Source organism: Ptychodera flava, chromosome 8 (genome assembly GCF_041260155.1).
Source record: "Ptychodera flava strain L36383 chromosome 8, AS_Pfla_20210202, whole genome shotgun sequence".
Lineage (NCBI taxonomy): Eukaryota > Metazoa > Hemichordata > Enteropneusta > Ptychoderidae > Ptychodera > Ptychodera flava.
This window is the reverse complement of record NC_091935.1, coordinates 11,510,100-11,528,145: the sequence shown is the minus strand read 5'-3', so window position 1 is coordinate 11,528,145 and position 18,046 is coordinate 11,510,100. Positions and strand designations below refer to the sequence as shown.

The 18,046-nt window shown below is 38.7% G+C and overlaps 1 protein-coding gene across 1 annotated transcript; it reads left to right on the top strand.

The window, feature by feature from the left end:
• Window positions 1-3,144: 3,144 nt before the first annotated feature.
• LOC139138481 (uncharacterized) lies at window positions 3,145-17,235 on the top strand. The gene is made up of 9 exons (XM_070706873.1): window positions 3,145-3,277; window positions 3,655-3,818; window positions 9,970-10,166; window positions 10,655-10,701; window positions 10,964-11,065; window positions 14,114-14,284; window positions 15,244-15,377; window positions 15,889-16,129; window positions 16,759-17,235. The coding sequence occupies exons 1-9, from the start codon at window positions 3,226-3,228 to the stop codon at window positions 16,812-16,814; spliced, it is 1,164 nt and encodes a 387-aa protein (XP_070562974.1). The 5' UTR covers window positions 3,145-3,225; the 3' UTR covers window positions 16,815-17,235.
• The last annotated feature ends 811 nt before the right edge of the window (window positions 17,236-18,046 follow it).

The window sequence follows — 18,046 nt, the reverse complement described above, 5'->3', positions numbered from 1 at the left end:
AATACATGCTACCATTTTTGAAAAAATCTTTAAAAACCCGTTTGAACGCAAAAATAAATTTTACCGTCAGATACATTGGCGCAGTGTGGGATCTCCAGCTTCACCATAAATGGCGGACATTACATTTCATGAGACAAAATGAGAATGATACGGCAAACCCCCACAAAAAAAAAACAAAAATAAAAAAACAAAGCCACTCTCTCCGAGATTCCGAAGCAATGTTTTTTCTGATTTCCGTTGGATCTGATTACGAGATAAATTTTAAGCAACTAATGAAGAAACCTCCGCTTTCGAAACTTAGTGTCAAAGGATCGCAGTGTCACATAGTCTTTGCACTCCAATGCGGATTAAGAGCAAGACATGTAGATTATAAGAGTCTCGCCATGGCTAATCAGCTCTTTACATAAAACAGCCAAATATAATATGCACTTACATCATAGATACACAAAACTCAAAAAATATTTAATAATATAAACACTAACATTATTGAATAACGGTGGGGTTTATGGACGTAAACACAAAACGTTAGATTACAAACGATGAAATTTGAGATTAACAACATCAAACTTTAGTACGCACGTTTTATTAAGTTTGCGACTCTTGGCTTGCTATAGTTTTGTATGTAAATGTATCCATTACACACTAATGAAAGGATACAAAAGCCTAAATGATTAGCCGGCAATACTGTTTGTACTGAACAGAAAACTCTAGACACGTATCTATAAAAGTTAATATCATCTCGAGTTCGCTAAATGCTGTCCAAAGTTGTTCATAGTTCAGCTCTGAGTCCAGATCTGTTCCCTCTTGCTATGGCCATGAATCGCTTGTATGAGTGTCCGTTTTAGTCACATTGTACGTGTTTGGTTTTCGAATACCGATAATTTAATTAGAAATAGATTGTGTTCCCTTTGCATAGTAACTTGAACGGTGGCACAATATCAAGGATTAAGATATTGTATATTTCACTATATTCTGACTCAGGGGCCTCTTATGAAAGTTGTAAGTGCTCTTCCTTTTTGCAAGGCTGGTGAACTTGTAGTTTCCCGATATACCAACCCATTGACATAAGATTTTGGACTGCTATTGAGTTAATCACGAAAGGAGAATGTCTTTAGAAATTAGAGTGTATCAGTTTCGTGCAGATATGGTTGCCCTTGAGAAAACTCTAGAGTCCATCCAAGTTGTTCATAGATCAGAGTCCCCATCGGTCCTGTTGCCACGGTCACGAATTCCTTGAGCAAGGGCAACCAGTTCTGCGCGAATGCTCCACACCTTACACAACTTTGGCCGTCAAATTTACATATGCAAACCCACCTGCTGTCCAATGAACAGTCCTATTCCCACCAAAGCCTCACTCCTGAAGATTGCCTAGAACATGAAAAAGTCTGTAGAGTAACCGCTATAAGTTCCACAGTTCCCAGTATAATCGCCCTGCAGAAATGTATTGGGCACTATATTTTGCTTCCATTGGCAAAGAATATATATATATATATATTTATCACATGAACTGGCCCGAATTCCCACCTGTGTGACGTAGAACAGGACGGATAAGAAATCCGAATTACCCCTGTTGTACGTCATCAACCGGAACTTTTTTCTTTCACGGGACCTTTCATATATGCAGGCGTCGCGCCACGAACAGATTTGTTGTGATCGATGCCGTGCTAGCTCGCTCATTATTTCTACAAAAAGGTGACCCGATAAATCCAGACATGGAAACATAGAAGGCATATTTGTCCAACGAAATTTCAAGTCGAAACAAGAGCTTTTCCCGAGAATCGAATGGAGATACCGACGATCGTTATTTTAATAATGGCTCAGTAACGTCTCGGCTCCAGTCGAGTCGTGTGGACGTCGTACCTGGCGATCCCAGTTGGTATCTCCTGGGTGACGGGCCGCTTTACTCTTTAAATGAAAGTAATCCGCGTAAGTAAAACACAAAGCGCGACGAAATTCATGCAATTTGTTACGATAATTTTGATCCATCTACGTCAAAAGAAAAATAAGAAGACTGTTCATGTGATAAATATATAATCCCATGGTATTTTTCTCTGTTTGACGTCATCGTATACGAGTGTTTTTCGCGGAGCCGCACAACTTCTCGCCTTCGGCTCGAAGTTGTACGGCTCCGCGAAAAACACCCGTATACGATGACGTCAAACAGAGAAAAATACCATGGGATTATAAATAAATAAATATATATATATATATATAGAGAGAGAGAGAGAGAGAGAGAGAGAGAGAGAGAGAGAGAGAGAGACAGACAGACAGACAGACAGACAGACAGACAGAGACAGACAGACAGACAGACAGACAGACAGAGACAGAAAGACAGAGACAAACAGAGACAGACAGACAGAAAGAGAGACAGAGAGAGAAAAAGAGGGACGGAGAGAAAGAGACAGCTCTTCAACAAATTACAATCGAATATAAATTTAAGAAATATATCTGTACCTCCTGTGCCGTATTTAGGTATTCAAGTACATTGCAGTTAATTTTGCAACTCTCGAGTGTATATCGAGTAGCCATGAAGCCCGGAATGCTTTGATGCCAATTATTCGACACAATTCGACCGTTAATTGAGGGCTCGTGGATTTCCGAGCCTATATCAAATTACTTTCTAATGCTCTGTTTTACTAGGCGGAGTGAGTAATCGTATTCTGGATCTTTAACGAAAACAATGCTGTACGTGACATGGACTTACATTTCAGACAAAAGCAGGTCAGTATCATGACCTATGGGTCACCTAGCCTTATGCAAACTGAGTGTTTTGTACTTTTATTAAAACCTACATTGTTCTAAAACATGTTTGCTCAGGATTTGATGGATAGATCTGTCGAAGTTTATCCCGCGACTAATTTGGCAGTTATACAACATGAAGTCAAAGGTTATTAATTGTTCATTCTCCACAGTTTTCGTGAGAATAGGAAGGAACAGTTTTGTGGAAAAGTTTTATGCTAATTAATGTTAAATTAGATAGGAAAGTGATCAAGGGATAGGTGCATCGGTAATTGCTAATGTAAGGAAATACAGAGACTAAAGTCTCCTTTTTAATCATTTTATAAATTATGACTCAATCATTGTTTTTTTGGACTTCTATTATCTGTAGTGCAAAAGTCAACTTCAATAAAACATCTCAGTATTTGAAAACCTGACAGCCTATTGACAGTATTAAGACAAACACTCCACAGGTAGCGTTTCTATGACCATTTCACAGGTGCAAGGATGAAGTTGTGCTTGGTGATTACGAGTTTCTTCCTCGGCCTTTTGGTTAACGGTATGTTTTGTACTACTCTGAAGATTCAACTTTCTTGCTTAGTTGACGATAGCAAATTTCTTGTGAATCCCCATTGTCCTGTCAGGAACATATACCAAGACAAATCATTACCATCGACTGCTGTATTGACTACACATATATAATCTGAGACCTGTTTGACTATTTATCATGTAACAGTGTCTTATTCACCCTACCAACTAAGAGCTTGTTCAATGAATGCTACTGATTAACAAAAAAATCTTTATGGTGATGTTTTCTCATTACAAGTATAATATATTTATTGCAAGAATGTAAAACCGGTCAGCGAGTGCTGACTATAGAGTGCAGTGTTATCAAGCTTGCCTTTTGGTCTTCAAATTGAATTGTTTTGCCTGTAGGATTTACGGACGGCAATGATCATGTACATGACGTGCTGGAGAAGCTTGGCCTACCATCTGGACGATCCATGGACAATGAGTCAGCTGGTCTTCTCCGTGTTCTGTTGTCAGGACGAGTTCCTGTTTCAATGTCACGTGCAATGATGTTCCGTTATTTTCAGAAGGTAAGATCATATTTGTTGTATTACATGATGATTCATAGAGTAGCGACAACGGTTCTCTCAAATTCAAATTAAAACGCGATATTAATGCTTTGTAACTAATTAATATAAGTATTATATAGAAATAATAACGCGAATAATAATAGGTTCAATTTCCGTGAAAATTTCACAATTAGGGTATTTTGGGTCGAAAAGACCAAATATGATATCGATTTCACTGCCCCATGTTTCCATGGTAACCATTTTAGGGGTTGAAAATATCAATTTTTCCAATATTCCATGAAAAGTTACTATGATTGATATGAAAATTATTTAGTGGGGGAATTCGGGTCAGAGAACACAGAAACCATACTTATTTTAGTGTTTCAAGTTGCCATGGTAACTATTTTGGCATTGAAAGTGTTCCTTTTTCCCTTATTCCTATTAAAAATGTACTCGGACATAAATCCCAGTATTTTGGGAATAACCTTATAATTATATACCTTTTTAAATCCAATTTTACCTCGAAAAAAATCAAAATTAAAGCCTTTTTGGGGATGACCGTCCCGCACTGCACTGAGCGATCGCGAGCAAACTGAGAACGCGTTGAGCGCGTCCGCTAAGCGCACAGAACGAAATTTCAAACCCGCGCAGTGCAGTGTACGTGTGAGAAATTGTAGGCCGGCAGCATAATTTCACCCGAATTCACAGGCTTTTGATTCACCACTACTAACGTTGTGAAGTACCCAATGTTTAGAAGTATTTCCCCGCATTGACGTAATGGTGTTTTGAGGTCAAATGTCAAATAGTGTCCAATAACACCAAAAGTTATTGTACTCCGCGGCAAAGTTATTGGACTCTGCGTCCTCTGATACCGAAATTTACTGTACGAAGAAAACTCCAAAGATTGCAGACGCAGGTGTATAATAATAAAGATAATGTATATCGGGGCCATTCTGGTCAAAATTATGTTTTCCGTTAATTTTAGTGTGTTAGAATTAATTTTATATAGACCAGAAATAATTTTCAAGCTTTTTTAATTTTGTTTCATGCAGTCATCTCAAATAAGTGTTATGTAGTATATTACTAACTTGGCATTCATCGAATTAAGTTTATGCCTTCAAATTAATTTTATGTGATAAAATTAATTCTACTGGTATCTAAAATTAATTTTGTGACCCCAATTCCCCTTAGCACCCAAGATTCGCTGGTACTTATTTATTTTATGGATTGACAATTAATGATTTCTTTGTCTCATTCCAGGAAGAATAATGAAGACAAATTATTTCTGATTGTTTAACTATAGTAAAATTATGACCATGTAGTGGTGCATTATTTTAAGGTGACCTGGGTGACCCCATAAACTCTATGACTAGCAAGATCCCTTTCCATGGTAGCAACGGCTTAATTTGAACATGGTGCCTGTATACCTTTAAACACTTTTTAAAAACCCAGCAGGCAAGACAAGGGAAATATTACAAGATATCACGTTTAATACTGCCCTACTTGACATAGTATAGGGCTCTCACTTGTGCGAACGTAGTAGGAAACACTTATTGCAACAATTTACCCTACATATAAAGAATCGGCTGTCAATTAAACTGCGGTTACCAACCAACCGGAGGTAAATAGTGAGACTATACGTGCCCAGAAATACGAGCGCAATAGACTAATCGTTTTGGCGCGTGCCAACTCAAAATTATAGAAAACCGCAAAGACTAGTCGTTTTGGCGTGTGCCGGCTAATCGGCTAACAAAACAAGGAAACCGCAAAACCGCAAAAAGTGATAAAGAAATGTAAATAGCTATAGAATAGTGTCTATAAAAATCTCTACATATGTATATCAACCGGGGAATAAGATTTGACCTGTAGCACGATGCTCAATGGAATAGCCAGTATTATTGTGAAAGGCGTTAGTCATATCAAACTACTGACGTGCTACAAAATAATTAATATTTCCACCTTTCAGCTTGGTGAAAAACGCATTTATTGATTCGCCAAAGGCCTGTGGATTCGCTTATTTTTGTACAAGTTCTACATGGACATAGGAAAGAGTTCGACTCACCCTCTGGATTGTTGAGCATAGAACTGACTGTTTCGAATTCAGTGAATCCAACATGATGAGAGTTCTCGAATCAAAAACTGTACTGTAGCCGTGCTCGAATACAAATGTCTTCCCATTAAATTACGTCATTGTTATTCAACAGTTAGCATTCCAAAGTCTGTCACCCTGTTTTTTCAAAGTTTGGAGTAGAGAGCGGCATTTCCATCTGAATAATTGAACGACGTGAAACGCAAACATTTCCATCGCATATGTTCCGGCAATATGTAAAGTGGAAATACTGTTTACGCTGTAGTTACGTAAGCTTATAAGCTTATACTCCACAAAATGGCCACAGGCGGCGTGAAGTTCTGAAAGGATTTCCTAAACGTCCTACTTGGTACCTAGGACACTCACATGTGATATCCTGAAAAGTATTCTCTGCAGTAATTCCAGTTTCTGTTGACATTCCATCATTTTTTAAGCTAACGACACGATAGCACGAGACGTTCTACTGTCACGCGCATGCACTCTCAATTGCGCATGCTCTGGGAATCGCGTCGCGCCTTAGTCTGGTTCCCTGCCCCCTTTCGTGAGTGTAGCGCAGCCAACGGTAGAAAGGGGGCAGGGAACCAGACAAGTCGCGCCTCTGAAGGGCGCGCGCATGTTCCAACAGAGAAGAACGCGACTACCAGACTACACTGCCAGACTACACTGGTTAGATTTATATAATGAACTTTTAATGTTACCCCTAATGTATGGAAAATATTCGTTCGGTGGTCGCAGCATGGCAATTTCACTGCCATGCCGAGAGAGAGAGAGAGAGAGAGAGAGAGAGAGAGAGAGAGAGAGAGAGACAGAGAGACAGTTAATTTATATTGGAAATCTTTTTCATAGGGGAGAGAGAGAGAGAGAGAGAGAGAGAGAGAGAGAGAGAGAGAGAGAGACTTTTGATGCAAGAAAACTGCGCTGCACGTACATCAATGGGAAGTCACCCCTATGGAAAAATTAAAATATACAACACCTCTCTATCAGAATTCCCACACAGCCTCAATGAACTATTATTAGATTTCTATATAATACTTATAGCCCCTAAACTTGTAGAAAGTATAATAATAATAATAATAATAATAATAATAATAATAATAATAATAATAATAATAATAATAATAATTGTTATTATTATTATTATTATCATTATTATTATTATTATTATTATTATTATTATTATCATCATCATCATCATCTTCATCATCATAAGTTTTAGGGCAAAACCCTTCATATAGTGATCCATGGAGGTAGTAGAGAAGGAGTCACAACTGAGATAATTACGTTTATTACTATTGTGCACCATTGGTTTAATCCCTTTATGTCCATTGTTTAACACCCCTTTCCGCCATGTGCGTTGCCGACGGTACCTTCGCAACCGAACCGAGTGAAATTAACCTGGGTTTGCCAATGCGACTCAGTTTCTCCACAGTGTCATAACGTCTGCGCAAAGACTGTATTTGCGTAGCTTGGGTCAAGTGCGTCATGATAGTGTAAGAACCGACACGTTCCGTCCACGAAAAGTGAAGTTACAAGGAATTTAAGTTTTTCATTCTCAAAATCTTGGTAATTTTAACGTCGTTTTTTATATACTTTACATTCGATCGCAGGGACCTCTCCTTGTTAGAATGAAAGTTCTGATCACGAACTTTTCAATCATGTACTGAGTATGGTGCAGCGGACTGCAGCACTGCCGTGAGCGTGGGTTAAACTTGTAGCGTTTCCCGGGTGTTTATGACGCGACGCCAGTGACGCCATAGGCGACGCTTTGTTTCAATGCATCGTACGTGTTGTTTTTATATCGCGACCATTCATTAAAGTCATGGACGTAGCAGTTAAAAGCTATGCTTTCTTATTTAACCTTATCATTAATGCCAGTACAACATGATAAAACACGGCAAGAACCAAGAACTGGATTTGGAAAAAGTTGGCGTGTTAACAATGCTGCTCTACGATGTATGGCATTTTTGTGTAATCGCAAGCTATCATCAACTCAGTCTCCGCGCATTTGCAGATACAAAAGCTCCCTTCCTCAATTATCTGTTCCTCGACCTCTTTAACATCGTGTACATCAAAATCAGTGGAACGACTCGAACTTCCCGATGCGACGCTTGAACACGTGACGCCATGTTTGAAGAATTGTCAACTGCCGAGGGACAGCCGAAACACCCGAACGACCCCGAACGAACTTAATCTTGTTTCCTAAATCCGAGAAAACGCGTTCGCATTTCCCGTTGGTGCTAATGGAGTAGTTAGTAAGGCAAACAGCGGCAAAACACATGGTCCCTTTGATCTCCTCTTAGTTGTGACTCCTTCTCTACTACCTCCATGAGTGATCAAATAATGTTATTGAGGGTAACTGAATCACATAATTGGTTATCAGCAATTTTCGAGATTTTATCAAAGGATTGCAGAATACAACTTGCGACGAAATGATTTGAGTGCATGGGTGTAAAATCAATTGTAAAATCAATGACCATACCTTGTACAATTTTCTGTCACACGTAGAGAGATTAAGATTGCATACGTAAACGGATATGGACGTAAACATCATCACTTTCTGAGCGCTCTGACCATGTTCTGATGATGTTACGCATTCTCTTGTTATTTTGCAGTCATGCTCTAAGTGAAAAGGCCACCTTTCACATGCATCTTTTCCGAGAACAAAACTTGATGTTCAATACTGACGTTTTTCTCATTTAGCATTGTTACTATTGTTTTTATCAAATACCTTCTGATTTTGAGATATTTTAAGTAAAAAACAGGATAAAAAAATTTGCACTGAACAGCGTCCGAGTACCAAGGCAATCATATGGAATCTAAGACGACGGCAGACATCACAATAGCGCTGCTATGCTCATAAGATTCAAACTTCTGAAATCAACGTGCTCGTTTGTTATGATTACCACCATAGAATTGTACGGTGATACAAAACACATATTGAAATTTCAGTATTTCAAGTTTCTATCACTGTATTCAAAAGCAAAGTTCTCTAGTCAATGGAACTGTGTGAATATAAATTGAAGTGTGCAATAAAGTCGATACGTCTTTATCCGAATCTGTGCAAAACGTCACACGCACGGAACGCATAAGCCACTCTGTGTTGCGTTCTTGCTGCCCTGATCTTTCCAGCCACGTCTCAGTAAAGTCTGCTGATATGAGGATGCGCAGTTGAGTTCACTGCAAGTGAAATTAGTCAGAATTGATTATTAATCATACATTCATCTTGGATCCTAAAATCTTCGATTGATACTCGCATTTATCATATTGTGTTCGCATGGCATATCCTTTTGCCATTCCAAAGCTAAATAATCGAGGAAATGAGCCAATGTGACCCTACCCTTAAAAAATAGATTGTGACTCTTGATCCAATAAGTGAGTTTCTTATGATAGCGAGCTATTGGCATTCTGTCACAGTCACATAGCTTATTGGTTCTCAAATACATATCATGTGACTGCTTACATTGAAATGTCAAATGACATGTCTCAGGAAATGTCCTACATGGAGTAAAAATAATTTTGTGCAATCTTGGCCATTGTATAGGGTGCTTGGCTAAGCCACGTCTTGTGAGTAAACACTTCTGAATTTTTTAATGAAAATCAAAACAAAACAATACAAATTCAAAGTAACATAGCTAACATTGAAGCATGTGGCATGGAAACAGAGATAAAATTTGTTTGCTGTGATTTGAGAAACCGATTATTTTACTATTTTGGTAGCAGGTAGTGCTATTGTTAATGGAATTTAGGGACAATGTATGCTTTCGAGCTCTAAATGGATGCTATGGAAACATAGACCATCAAACGGGACAGCAATTTTGTTAGTTAGGACTATAAATGCCCGTTCGGTGTTATTTTTATGACAAAATTTAAAGCTGCTGTCCGTCATATTTTGATTGTTATATACATTATATATCTAATAATTACAGATTATCCTCAGTTTCTAAGGTTCTCATCACCGTCGATCAAGTACATATGGCAATATAATGTAAAGCCTGTGATCACTATATTGCTGCGGTGTCTATGACAGTTAAACTTTTCCAATGTACCTGATAACAAACCAGTTACTTCCCTTGCGAATTGTAGCGTGGTCTTCATACACCTGTATTACCCATTCTCCGAGGACTGCATGGGCAGGAGGATTTTGCCATGACGCTTGTTATGTTTAATCAAATCCAAAAGGGATTGGAAAAAGCCCTTCTTGACAAACGGAAAGCAGTGCAAGATGACAGAGTCTATCTTTTCCAAGCGGAACCCTTATTGAATTCCTCAATATATTATTTGTGAGTGGCGTTTAACTTAACTCTGTGTTAGATGTTGTGATAAGAGAATATCGTGTACATCTGTAATGAATGAATTGACGATGATAATGATGCTAATGATGATGATGATGCTGATGATGATGATGCTGATGATGATGCTTTGTATGACGAATTATTCTAATCTACGACACGTCCTTGCAAGGTTGTGTTTATGCTGGTTTCTATGCAAACCTGTACATGTGATTGTTGAATGATTGCGATGGTCAGTTAGGGGTTACAAAATAAATTAAGTCACATTGCCATACAAGTATATAGAATTACAAAGACACTGTCGAGTCAAGAGTAAGGAGATATCAATGATAGAAATCCTGCATAGTCATTCAGTGATTTTAATGATTTTGTAACAAAATTTTAATCTTGAGGCACAAAACAAGTTAAAAACTCCGATTACTACTTGCATCTCTCACTCAAGAAAATATTCTCTTCTTATTTAATCGCTGATAATGAAGAGATAACACGGAGACCAAAGGCTTCTTTCCCGACCTAGTTGAAGAAGGTTAGTTGATGTTATAGCTTTTTTCTTTCACAATCTACTCATCGTAGATTGCAGTTATTTATTATCGTAAACTTGTTTAGGAAATCAAGGGACGACACCCCCTATTTCCAAGTAGCAAATGTGTTTGTAAATAGTTCTCCACTACAACTACTACTCAACTGTATACAGTCATGTTCGTCCTCGTACACGTATAGAGCCATTAAAATTCAAAGGTAATGAGCTAAATATTGAAGAAAATTCAATGTCTATTCGTGTTCTTCAGTGTGCAAAGAGGCTGGCAAGAAATGCTTGTTAACGTACGACACATACGACAGGTGCCACACATCAGATCTACAAGGATATGACTATGAAGGAGCAGGACGAGGTAATGCGATGTAGTAGAGTTTATAATTCATATACTATGGAAAACAAATAACGTGCAGTTTGTGAATATTCACTTCCAAATAATCAGAAATTTTTGTAAATTTTAAGTATGTACTTTAATACGGAATGTTTTACTTTGGTATCGAATCGAACAGGCTAGTAGCTTACAGAATGTTTTTCTCTGGACCACTAGTGGGTTGTGGGACTCTCAAATTGGCAAATAGAGGCTCTCACGCAATTAAAAAGACTAAAATCCAGAGTCACTTGAAGAGGCCATTGGAGCTTTCTTTTACCAAATAAAAAAAAAGCTCTTTTTTAAAGAAGGTTCCTACCCCCTAAATTGTTAAATGGAAGCTCACAACTCCCTAAAACAGTTATTTGTTCCGGACCACTTTAGGGGATGAGAGCATTGTTTCCGTATTTTGAAGACCCCAGGCAAAGTTTGGGCTGGGGTCACTTTGACAGCCCTAGGTTTGTACTACTCAAAACGCACATCCTTGTCCTGTAGCCTGACCGCCCGTTGTGGCAAGGCATTGGATCGCAGGGGGCCCTCCTGCTCCTGTGCAGTGCCTGATGCTACTGCTCCTTGACATAGCAGTGGTCGTGAACAGAGTCTCTGATGAGAGGTTTGTGGCATATGTGGCAGGTTGTGGCTGAGCAATAGGCCTTGCAGTCCTCTAAGGTCATACACAATGTTTTGGGGGCGGCCAGGTTTGCCTGATCAGGCGCTCCTCTTCTTAGACAACTCTAAGGAACACTGCTGGATTGGGCCCTCTGTACTCCACAGGGGAATGGGGTTGTCGCACTGTTGTAGCACACAACCATGTAGCAGAAGCTGCAGGGCTGATGATGCTGAATTACCTGGGTGTTACTGGCCACAGGGGAAGGGGCTTTCCACGCACCTTAGTGACTAGGGCCTCAAAGTCAGAGTAGATCATATAGGGACGGGGAGCTGCTTGTGTTGGTTTTTGAAGACTTGCTTTTTTGCCCTCTTCTGGCATCTCAGCCCTGTCTTCCCAACTCCCTGGCACTCCGGTTCATGGGCCTCAAGCAGGTCCTGCCTAGTTTAGCCATGAATCAACGTACGCATAAGTGTTTGCGATTGATGTTCTTTGACTGGTCATTCAAGATCTGGTTTAAGTCCTTCACATGGGTGTAGGGGATTTCCCATGTGTAGGGGATTTCCAAGCCACCTCAATCAACATAACATCGATCCGCGCCATTTTCGTGAGCTGCTTGCAGATTGTGGAAGACAATGACACCTTTGTCCAGGCCTTAGACATGCCAGGCCTTCCTATCTCTAAACTTTACCAGGCTGGGACAGGTGGGTTGGAGTATTGATGCTGTTGAAGGCCTCGTCCAGCCCGTCCTTGATGGGGCACATCGATGGCCTGTCCAAATGATGCTTTGCAGGAAGCAAAGCAGAGTGGAATGGCCAGCGGAGGGAGTTATCATCTTTTTTGAAAGTTCTTGTTTCTATGACTCATTGCAGTAGGATGTAAGAGCCGCCCCCAAGGGAATGGTATTTAGCGATGTCCAGCCAGACGGTGGTAACTCTATTAATCAATTAGCCTGGGCCCCTAGCTATGTCCTTTTGTCCAACATCAGTAGGAGAAGCAGGAAGACCATTTCTAGTGCCTCATCAATCTCACATGCTTTTAGGAGTAGCACTTGCTTGTGGCAGAACACAGGCTGTTGTTAATCTGGGAAATCATCTGGTTTGTCAAGCCTAGGGAGGACCTTCATCGCCAACTTGAACTTTAGGCTGCCATGGTCCCCAATATCTTCAGTGAGTCTCAGTCTGATCTGGGGTATTACACTGTCCAAGAAAGCTTAAGGTATCAGCCCAAAGATGATGTCATTAGGAAACACCCATCTTCCAGCTCCGCAGCTAGGTCCTTATGGTATGTGTGGAAATGAAGGTGAGCCCATGTCCATTAATGTCCTCTTGATTAGGGATAGGCGCAGGCTTCAAGAGGAGCATCCTGGTGAGTAGGTATCCCCTTTGCTGTTACTCTGTAGATGGATGTCAAATGCCTGCTTGGTGGTTCGTCTAAGTGATGAGTGGGTACCCCCTTTGCTCTTGGTGGCTCCTTTTTCTGCTACTCTCAAAACAGATAGCCAATAGCTGATGGGCAGTTCTCTCTAAAAACCTAACCTCAATTCGAAGGGCATTCAATTTCCACCATCCGGCCGTATTCCTTTTTAAATACCCTTTGTTCCTATCGAGAGCCCATTGCTCTCAATATCATAGTTTTGAGACGTCTTTTTGGTAGCCACACCCTCCACAGAGAGATAACCGATTTGTCGCCACTTACCACATACATAGCAAGACGTCGTGCACGATCCTTTCTTAGTTTGTGTGTGAAATTTACAAAACTCTGCAATGCATCTTCGGCCACAAGGCTCTACAGAGCTCAATTTAAGCCACCAGCGGGTTTTTTCTCCTTTCCTCATTGCTGTGCATTTTGGAATACTCCTAACCACTGGATGTATAATAGGAAAGAACAAGGCATGTGGTAAGGTTGCTATTATTACTTCGGGCGCGATTTTGGTGCAAAATGCAACAACGGGTGCCCAGGGCTCATGAACTAAGGTTTAATGCTCCCCCCCCCACCATCTTCGCTCAAAATGGGTCTGAAGCCTTCAAACCAAAGAAAAAACGCTCTCATCCCCAAAGTGGTCCAGAACAAACACATGTTATAGGGGGTTGGGAGCTTCTATTTACCAATTGAAGGGGGTAGGCACCTTTTTAAAAGAGCAATTTTTTAAAATTGTAACTTATATAGTTATATAGATATATATAGTTAAATATAGTATATATATATATATATATATATATATATATATATATATATATATATATATATATATATATATACCACATACACACAATACACACAAAGTGGGAGCTAATAAAGGATTTACACCCATGAAGTTAGCTGCTCTATATATCCGATTCATCTCCTTTCAACTTTCCATTCCTCTTCTGTCCAGCCATATGTTCTAACATCTCTCCCTCTCATCCATCTTCCTATGTTATTTGAAGGCTTACTTGGCAAATATTATGATGGATGTCTGCTGTCAGCCAACAGTGAGCTAGCGAATGCGGTGGCATTTTCAGACATGCTAATAGGTTACAGTTCACCATCTCGTTACTTTGTCCCGACTGGAAACCCTGGTAACTTTAACCCGAACGATATATCTGGTAGAAATATAGGTGAGAACTTTTTGCTGCTATTAAGACTTGAGTTGTGTTGTTTTTAAAAAAGACAAAACCGTATTAAGGTAGTATGCGCGTTGAAAGTTTAAGACTTAAACTTTTGCTCAAAATTGTGCCAATTTCTGTACAAGAGAAACGAAGACCCTAAAATTTACCAAAATTTCAATTCAAAATGCCCATCAACATAGTGTTAACTCTATGGAGAAAAATACAATTTCAATTTTCGAAAAACTAAGACGGTGAAAAGTTTCTTTCTTCGATCGCTTTAAAAATGAACCCCCCTCAAAGTGGTAGATCGGAAGACAATTTTAAAATCTGAATATCTGTCCCTGAGCTGCATTCTTCCTTAACTATTACAAATATTGTTACAAACCATAAAAAACATGTAGGAATGCAAATCAAATATATATTTGTTAATAATTAATTTTTTCAATAGATCATACTGGCTTTATTCTCAGTTTACACTAACATAGGGTTCAAGCTAAAGTGTTAACCGCTAATATGGCCAATACATCAATGTCGAGTATGACAAATTAGTAAGTTACTGCATTAATGAACACTGTTTATCTATTATAAATATGTCAGCATTGTCAGCATTTATTTTTTATCAATATTACGAAGATGAGTAGGTATACTGAACTAAGAATTGGCGAAGTTGTCTTCCTAAGGTTCTCTGTTACACATGTGATATCTTGAATTCAAGTTTATAAGGATCGTGCAGTTAATCGCTTACCTTTTCGGAGACACTGAAATAGTTGAGGTTTACACTTGCTTTGTAACAATTCAGTTACTGACCCATTACTATGATCTGTTCTCTACATTTACAAATCCTACATGTGCTGCCATAATTGATGCTCCAACACCTGGATCAGTTCCTCGCTATGTAAGCACGAAATTCATGTCGTTACTTCTTCATGACATTGTGGAATTTCAAAAATCATCATTTTGTCTTATAGGCTTTATCATAGGATGGGAGAGCAACTTCCGTTGTCTGAGAGAAAACAACGTTGTCGGCTCCAGGTTAAAAGGACCACATCAAATCTTCGTGCAAGATACCCAAAAACTGATTAAGAGCTTTAGAAACCAGAAGGTGGGACCTTGAGCAAAAATATTTTTTTAATTCCGTTTTCCTAAAGTAAGCAATGACCTTCTGACAATTTGAGACTGAATATCCTCTAATACGACATAATAAAGTGTTTCTATGATCGCTCACGCGCGCGCACACACAAACACGTCCACACACACGTCCACACACACATTATATATATATATATATATATATATATATATATATATATATATATATGAAGACGTTTGTTGTCCCAAATCCGGTGTAGATTGATGCCACATTTGCGGCACTTAGCCCCGAATATGGCGTTGATGAAGAAGATTTAGGTATGTTTTACACAAGCTCAATTCTTTACTTCAGTGACGTGTGTATAACCACATATTCGAACTAATAGTGAATTACTTGACGGAGTCCATCTGCGAGTGAGATTGAAAATTAGCGTAACCAAATTTGTACACGATTAAGTTTACTTAAATTAGCGTAACCAAATTTGTACACGATTAAGGTAACGGTTGTATCTACTCCACCGTAGATCGATGCCGCCTTCGTAGCTCTTAACCCCGAATATGGAACTGAAGAAGAAGATTTAAGTATGTTTGGAGGTACACCAGTTGGTCTGGAGCCAGTAGGAGACGTATGGCATTGTGGCGATGGCATGGCATTGGCAACTCGCAAGGACAGTCAGGTGTTGAAATGGTTTAATGCAACTCTTCGTAAAATGAAGAAGAGTGGTAAATATGCGGAGGTCTGCAGGAAAGCACGGATAGAACACGGTAAGTTTCGGTGAACGAGGTTACACCACTGTCCCTATACCATTTTTCAGCAATAGAGGGACTGCGGTTATACATAAACAAATTTTACACCACCATGATGTCTTGACTTTGTTTTATGAGAGTAGTTAATGCTACTTCTACAGCCACCGCTGCCACCCCATCAATAACACCACTTGCGATAAAAATTCGACAGAGTATGATATATTAGTTAAACATAATAGCAGAAAATAAATGATGACTCAAATATTCGATATCGACAACTTTTTTTCAGAATGCATGAAATCATTTTAAAAACGAAGTTTCAAACATGTGGATCAACACATCGAAAAAGGATCGTTTGATATACACCTTTCGTAGGCGTCTAAAGATAATGCTCATTGTGAAATATACTTTATTAAGCAAATAGATATGACTTGCATTCTTTTGCAAATGGCTATTGACTACTGACTACAGACGGCAATATATGCCTAAAAGATAGCTTATCCCGATTGAAAACTTTGCAGGACAACATCACAATGACAGAAATATGACCTGGTCTCAGCCTTTCGTAATCCTAAGTTTTTAATTTCCTTATCATGAAACTTAATATTGTGATTCCTAATCACGCATGTTCACATTGCTACTTTCAGGACACATGGGCGAAACAGAATGTCTTTTCGAAATGGAGCTCGTGAACGAGAAGTAGACTATTGAGATGAATGCATGCAGTTGACGGAAGTTCAACTTATTTGCTGCTCAGCACTTTTGTTAACGATACGTAAAACCTTTATTAGTCCGAATAATTCGTTTTTGAAATAACAAGGCAAAGTAAGACTTTGTTTCATGAAATCAATTCCAAAATCGCGACAAATGATGCGGATATTCTTACATTTTCTCTCAGTACTTCAGTGATTGATTCTGGTAATGTTGATCAGGAATGATTGTTTTTGCTTTCTAAATTATTATAATGTGTAAAAATCCATCGAAAGTATTCAGCACAAAATTTCAAAAATCTTTAAGTTGCTCTCTTTCCGAACAATGCTCTTAGTATGTCACTTCTGTCAATTCTGTACATTAATCACGCAAAGAGAAGGACAAATATACGTGTGTATGTTGTTGCATGTAAACATTGTCTGTGTATTTTTCAGATATCTTCATTATGTTGTGTGCATATCCATTTTGTGCATATGCGTTTTTGCTCGAAAAATCGTATGCTATAATTTTTTCACTATATACTCTTGATATGAGGTACGTTGTACTTAAGTCATAACTATCAGTAATATCGCATATTGCACACAATACATTTGGTAACAAGGCGAATGTTTAAAATTTGTATTTACACATGTTTTAGCAAGCGGAATAAGAAAACTAAATACGAAAATATTGTTACAAGTAGATCCTTAAATATGAAAACCAGGCTGTTCTGCAAATTGCATTCTATATCGGCTATTGATATTATGATTCTGGCGTTTAGTAATATGAACACAATATTACTGGCCATCCGCACCTCTTGGAATTTTCCCGGTCTTCTCATTCAAAATTGAGTGAACAAATGCATCTTGGTCGGCGGGATTAAAGTTTTTCGAATCAAAATAATGGTTTAATGGTTAGCAGTCGAATTCTACAGGTATCAACTCAACAAACCGAAGAATTTATGTAAGTGAATAAGTTAGTCACTTTCTTTATCACATTGTATTCGGTCTTGTTCAATGAATGAAATTTTAAAACCCGACGTATAATTTTGACGTCGACCTTCAATTTTTGTCCATTGAATGTACATTAAACAACTTACGAGTGGTATTGGGCATAAAAAAAAGTTCAAGCATTTGAGGCTGGGCATATTTATACGTTAATTTCGAAAACAACAGAGTTATCTCAATTACAATCCCGACAGAGGTTGCTTGCGGAAAGTTCTTCTATTCTGATCAGCCGTCGTAT